Source organism: Salvia miltiorrhiza, chromosome 1 (genome assembly GCF_028751815.1).
Source record: "Salvia miltiorrhiza cultivar Shanhuang (shh) chromosome 1, IMPLAD_Smil_shh, whole genome shotgun sequence".
Classification (NCBI taxonomy): Eukaryota; Viridiplantae; Streptophyta; class Magnoliopsida; order Lamiales; family Lamiaceae; genus Salvia; species Salvia miltiorrhiza.
Window position 1 is genome coordinate 57,602,181 of NC_080387.1, and position 6,658 is coordinate 57,608,838.

General features: G+C 36.1%; 1 protein-coding gene across 1 annotated transcript; it reads right to left on the minus strand.

Moving 5' to 3' along the window:
* Positions 1 to 310: 310 nt before the first annotated feature.
* LOC130998076 (uncharacterized) lies at positions 311 to 1,956 on the minus strand. The gene is made up of 3 exons (XM_057923512.1): positions 1,680 to 1,956; positions 1,336 to 1,400; positions 311 to 1,131 (listed from the first exon to the last, which is right to left on the minus strand). Exons 1-3 carry the CDS (start codon positions 1,836 to 1,838, stop codon positions 558 to 560), a joined length of 798 nt encoding a protein of 265 aa, XP_057779495.1. The 5' UTR covers positions 1,839 to 1,956; the 3' UTR covers positions 311 to 557.
* Positions 1,957 to 6,658: the final 4,702 nt, after the last annotated feature.

Sequence of the window (6,658 nt, forward strand, 5' to 3'; positions counted from 1 at the left end):
AATAGTATGTATCCAAACTCACACCCGTAAACTAAATGGATAATGAATTATATCCACGAAACTATCCATAAATATCAAATGCATCTTAAATTTACACCTATTTAGATAGGATAATCGTGTCCATTACCCATAAATTGTCGTCCCTTCACATGAGGAGTAAATAGAGAGGAGATCGACGGTTCTGCAACTTTTTTAAAAAAACAAATCCGTTGAGTAATTTTGAGAATAATACGTAACAAAATTTTGAAAAGCGAAAAAAAGGACACGGATTCTGTGCAAGTGAAGGAGCCGCAAAAAAAAGAGCTTAAAATGCTGCATGAAAAGACCATTCTACCCTCGGGATTTCTCGATATTCTTCCCAAGCAATAATAAAATGTGCGTGGCCATGTCGCACGCAAGGGAGGACCTTAACCTCACCCAAAGTAGAACACCAAAACCGTCAAACCTACTATATTTTGCACCCTAAAAAATTTAGCTTAATTTAGGGAAGGAAAAAAAAAAAAAAGTCACGGCTACTACAAACATCAACACCATACAATTTCTACACGAGTTAGTCCTCAAAAGAGCGATTTCAGCGACCTAGCTTTGATCGGCTTTCTCATCCTTTTCTTCCCATTATTCCTAGCCTCTTCCCCCTCATCCTCCTCATCCTCGTCTTCGTCCTCATCCTCGAAAATGAAGTCCTCATCGCCTATGCTAGGGATCATTACCGGCTGCATTTCAACATTTTTGGGCATGCCGTTGCTATTCTTGCGATCAGTTTCGCCTCTTCGCTTGCCCCACCGCGGCCCGAAGCCCGAGTAGTAGTAGAATTCATACGGATTGGATGACGAGGCTGCCGGAGCCTTCTTCGGCCGGGGGCGGCGCGAGGCCTCCGCCGCCGCCGGCTTGACGGATTTCCTGGCGGCATGATTATGAGCGACGTTGGTGTTGTAGCTCTTGACCAAGGATAAGTGGTGCTCGCATAGCGAATTTCCCTCCGCGGCCTCTCTCCGGCACTGCCAGCTCTTCCCGTCGGTCTTGCAGCAGTAAATAATAGTAGCCTCGTTTTCTACTGGCGGCGGCGGCGTATCCTCGTCCGCCGCCTCTACCTTACGCGTGGAGATCGGATATTCTGATCTCGTAAGCTCCCTATAATCCAAAATCGAACTTACGCTAACGTATAATATAAGGATTTGTGCGTCATTTTGAGAAATATATGTCGACGAATTAAAGGGAAATTTTCGTATAAATACTGTCGGGGGCAGAAACCCTAACCAAAATTATCAAGAGCCCAAGGAAACCAAAAAAAAATGCAGAAAACTATTCGAATTCAATAAGCAATAGACGGGTTACCTCTCAGCAACTGAAACGCGGTGGTCGGAGCTCCCATTTTCAGCAGGAGCATCCCTCCCGTTCATCTGCAGGAAAATAATCCGATTTCGAGAAACCAAAGCAGCGGGGAGGAAATAAATCAGATAAAGAGCAAAACCTAGAAAATTTTCGAATTCCTAATGCGAAATAACAGCACCAAATCGAAGAATTAACATTGTGCGCAGAACCCTAAGTGAGGGGCGGGAGAAAACCCTAGAAGAGAAAGGAGAAATACAGGCGGAAATGCACGGGAGTTGGAGAGGAAAAAGAGGCGGGCGGCGGCAGATCTGAGGCCACGAGGGGGGGAAGAGATGATTTTAACTGACCTGAAACGGCGGAGGAGGAGACGACGGTGGCGAGAAGGTCATGACGTCCCACGGCGACTGATTGAGCTGGCAGACATGAGTTTGGAGGAGGGGGCCGGCCTTGAGAGACGACGACGCGTAGAGCAGTGGAGAAATCTTGGCGTGCTTGCGTATTCTCATGGCGGGGGCGGGGGCGGGGGGGCGGAGAAGTTTGAGGGAGGGGGGCGAGGGGCCGTTGAGCACGATGAAGTAGATCCAAAATTTGCTTTTGTTTTTCTTATTACTGTTTTTTCCCTCTCTCCTCTCTATATATATCTGTTTGTATTATATATATACGTAGGCCTATTTATTTAATGATGAAGTTAAATATTCTTATTTCGATATTTATTTTATTATTACTAGTTAGTTGCAGGGAAGTCATGGTCCCACGGCCAATTGGACTGACGTATATTTTATTTTTGTAATTTTTTTAGAATTATAGAGAGATCGATGCATATATAAAATTGTACTGTATTCATTCAAAACTCATTGCTTCTATCTTTGCTACATTGCAAACAGACCTTAATTTGATTTTTCTAAATACATCAGTTGTAGAGAGTAAAACCAGATCTTAGAAGAATCGCACGGGAAATTACTGTCATTTATATTAACTTTTGAAACTTTGGGACGAATAATGATATCATATACTACCAGACAACTGAACAGGGATCAGAATAAGTAGGTTCTAATCAAAATACTAGAGATTCGAGCATTAATATTCAATATATACACTAATATACCAATATATACTCCCTCAAAAATATAGATATATATATATATATATATATTCGATATATACACTACTTTTATACTAATATCAAATCCTATAGATCTTGGGCTTAATATCTGGTGGGCCTAAGAAGCCTTGTTTTAAAAGGCCCCAAGCCCAATGAGTTTAAGGTCCAATTATAATATTTTTAAAGAATGTCGAGAAATAAATACTACTCCATGAAACAAATTCAATATATATTCCGCCAAAATATAACTCTATAGACCAAATTTTAGTTGATCGGTTTTAGCTTGTTACATTCCAATCCTCATTTTGCAAAATTAGATTAGGATTTGATTCCTGCTATGAGAATGGTGGTTTGAGGCCGTCAGATGGTGGCAAGGAATTCTGAAGTTTTTCAAGGGAAGCAGTTGGAAGTCGAGTGTATTGTTAGGAGGATTCAAGACTTCTATATATGTATTAATTTCTTTATAAACTTTTTTCTACCAATGATGTTCTTTGTTACCTTTGTCAATAAGGCTTTGGTAGTGTACTAGTGTTCTAATTAGAGCATCACAAAACTCTGGGTTTTGCTAATTTTATTATCTATTTTAGTGGATTTAGCAAACGTTTAATTTGGTGGATGAGATAGATAAGACTGATAAGATTGATATGATTGGATGTGTGATTAAATAATTCACCCAATTTTGAGGTGATAAATAATCACCCATTTGGATGATTAGATACAGCCTGAATTATCAATTACAAGCTCAATCATGCAAATCAAACCCTTGATAAAAATAGATTATTTTATCAATCATGTCTTATCACTTGTATTCTTTTTCCCTTGGTGAGGTTTATTTTGAGTTTTACTCACAATGTTTTAATGCGGCCGTGAAGTGTTCTAATAGCTGAATTCGCTGCAGGGTTCCCCTTACTCGTTGAGCACTTGAGCTTAGTGCATGTCCTAGTATGTTGTATTTTCCTATTTTTATTTATTTAATTTTATTTACCCGTCATATATTTTTTGATGATAATCTTATGTATATTTATATTTATTTATTTTGATATTCCTCATTTTTTTAAAAAAAAGTTTAATGTACTTAAATTGTGGAGCTTGGTTGTATTCAGGGGGGGCTAGAGCCCCCTCCCAAATTTTGAGTTTTTTTTTAAATATAAATATATATAGATATATGTTTATACCTATTATAAAATAATTTTGTTTTATAAAAGAGTATTTGGTTATTATATTCTCTCATATATATACTTAATTTAAGGATAATTCTGTTATTTAAAACTATATAACCTATGAAATATTGTTTGTTATATATTATTACTATTATACTTGTCTTTTAATAAAAAATGCCTAATATGTATGAAATGCTAAAAAAAATATAATGTATTGAAACTAATTTGTAATATATAGAAAATATATAATCTATGAACATGTTGTTTGTTATTATTATTATTATGCTTGTCTTTTAATAAAAAATGTCTTAAATATACGGAATGGCCAAAAAAAGTTTTGTGATATATTGAAACTATATAATCTATGAAAATATTGTTCGTTATTATTAGTATTATGCTCGTATTTTAGTAAAAAAAAATACCTTAAATATACAGAATGCCCAAAAAAAAAATTCTCGGGGACTACCGCGCGCCCCCAAACCCCCGTACAATTTTAGCCCCCCCGAACTTAATTCCTGGCTCCGTCTCTGGTTGAATTTATGTTTTTATAGGTAGTTGTGACTTGTGAAGATTGACGAAAAAGAAGGCAAAACATGACTGTTAGTTGAATTTTGGAGATGGAAATTGAAGCTCGATTCTTGGGATGTTTGTGTAATTTTGGATCCAAAGTTTGTGTTTCAATTGGGCCAGTGGCGCAATTATGCCAGCATAACAATTTTGGCTCGTTTAATATTTTTCATGTTACTATTGTCAAGAATAAGCCAATGTTATATTACATGTCAAATGGTATTAGAAACTATATATTTTAATTGGTGGGTGCTTGGCCCAACATATATTGTAAAACTGACATTATCTCTGTTAGGTTTAGGCCATAATAATGTGCTTGGGGCACGCTTTTGGAGAGTTTTAAGAGAAGTTTGAGGTATATTGATGGGAACTTTTTTAAAAGAAGAAAGGAAAGAGAGAGATAATATTTTTTTATATAGGAAAAAGGTAGTAATTTAGTCTCTATATCATAGATATTTTTTATGGCGCTTGGCACCTTATACTCAAAATTCAATCAATCAGACTCCCACGTTTCAATTTGGGTGTAATTGTACCCAAATTGGAATATGGAACGCCTAGTGACGTCATTTGTATTTTTTTATTGCACTTCACCTCCACTTTATCTGCATCTAAGAGGAGAGAAAGGTGATTAGTGGCACACACAAGCAAATATAAGACAAACTAAACTGGAATCACTGAGATATCACCAAACATACGACAAACTACTCATCACAAGCAAAATCAGCAGACCTGGAATCTTATTAACATAAAGATACATGCAAAAGTGGCACAAGATATTCAACCTAGCTGAATTTGGTTTGGAGCTGCGCATGATTCTATTTAAGAAACTACGAGTCGACGACAATAGCGACATGACGTGTTGAAGATAAAGAGCGAATTGCGACAGGTCTGATATAATAACTGTGTTCAATTAATTTGAGTTAATATTTGACGAGATTTCTAGAGTTAATTAGTGGAGTTATGAGTTTGCGGGTAAATAAATTAAACCCAAAATTTCCACTGTTTATAATAAATTTCCATTTAACCATTTCAACCACTGAAGGGCTATTTGGTTTGAGAAAGTGAAATAAAACAGTTTTTTCTATAAATTAAATGTGTTTTTCTGATTGTTAACCTCGTCGAAGGGGCGGCAGAGGGTGGCGAACTCGTTGCACGCCTCATTGGTGGCCAGTAGCTTTGCCATACATTCCCAGTCGATAGTCCTTCCCAGTTAATCAGAAGTAGGTTTTGCTACTGCCTAAAGTCGCACATGGGTCTGTCGTCACCGTCGATCTCCTCTCTCTCCTCTTAAATTCTAGCGACGCAGAGAGAGTTGAGGTGCAGTACAATAAAAAAAATACAAACAACGTCATTAGGCCCCCATGTTCCAATTCAGGTCGCCGTTAGACTATGAATAAGGACTTAATTGCACCTAAATTAAAATATGTGGGGTCCGATTAATTGATTCTTGAGTACAGGGTGCCAATCCCAAATGTCGTAGGGGTGTCTATGATTGAGGCTAAATTGCTAATATTTCATTTTTTATATTGAGCTAGTCCCCTATATATTCAGATGCATGGTGCATTCGAATATGTAGGGGATCTAAAATAAAAACACTTCTTAAAATATAAAATATAAATAATTTTCAGCCATTAGATCATCAAGATCTACGGTTGATTCGTAACTCTGTTGGATGAATTTGTGGTCATGAGTTCGAATCTCAAAGGTAACAAAAATTTATTTTTCACAATTCGTAACCCTGTTGGATGAATTCATACGTGTTCTACATAAAATTCGTACATTGAAAAACGTTTTTATTTTTATTTTAAGAAGTGTTTTCACAGTAGCCCTTCCACATATATATATATATATATATATATATATATATATATATATATATATAGGGAGAGGTTCAAGAAAGAACCACTAAATAAAAGAAGAACGGAGAACCATTTTCAGCCATTCGATTATCAAGATTTACGGTGGATGTATTGTTGGATGAATGCAGATCCTGAGTTCGAATCCTGAAGGGAGCCATTTTTTTTTAATTTTATTGAGTGCATTAATTTTAATAGCGAATGCATTAATTTTTACAGTGGATGCATTAGATTTGATGGTTCTCACGTTCTCACAAATAATGTAGTTATCTATAGAACCACACCATATATATATATATATATATATATATATATATATATATATATATATATATATAGGGAGAGGTTCAAGAAAGAACCATAAATAAAAAAAGACCGGAGAACCATTTTCAGCCATTCGATCATCAAGATCTACGGTGGATGCATCATCTTGTTGGATGAATGCAAATCCTGGGTTCGAATCCTGAAGGGAGCATTTTTTTTATATTTTTTAGTGCATTAATTTTAACAGCGAATGCATTAATTTTTACAGTGGATGCATTAGATTTGATGGTTCTCTCGTTCCCACAAATAATGTAGTTCTCTCTAGAACCACACCCTATATATATATATATATATATATATATATATATATATATATA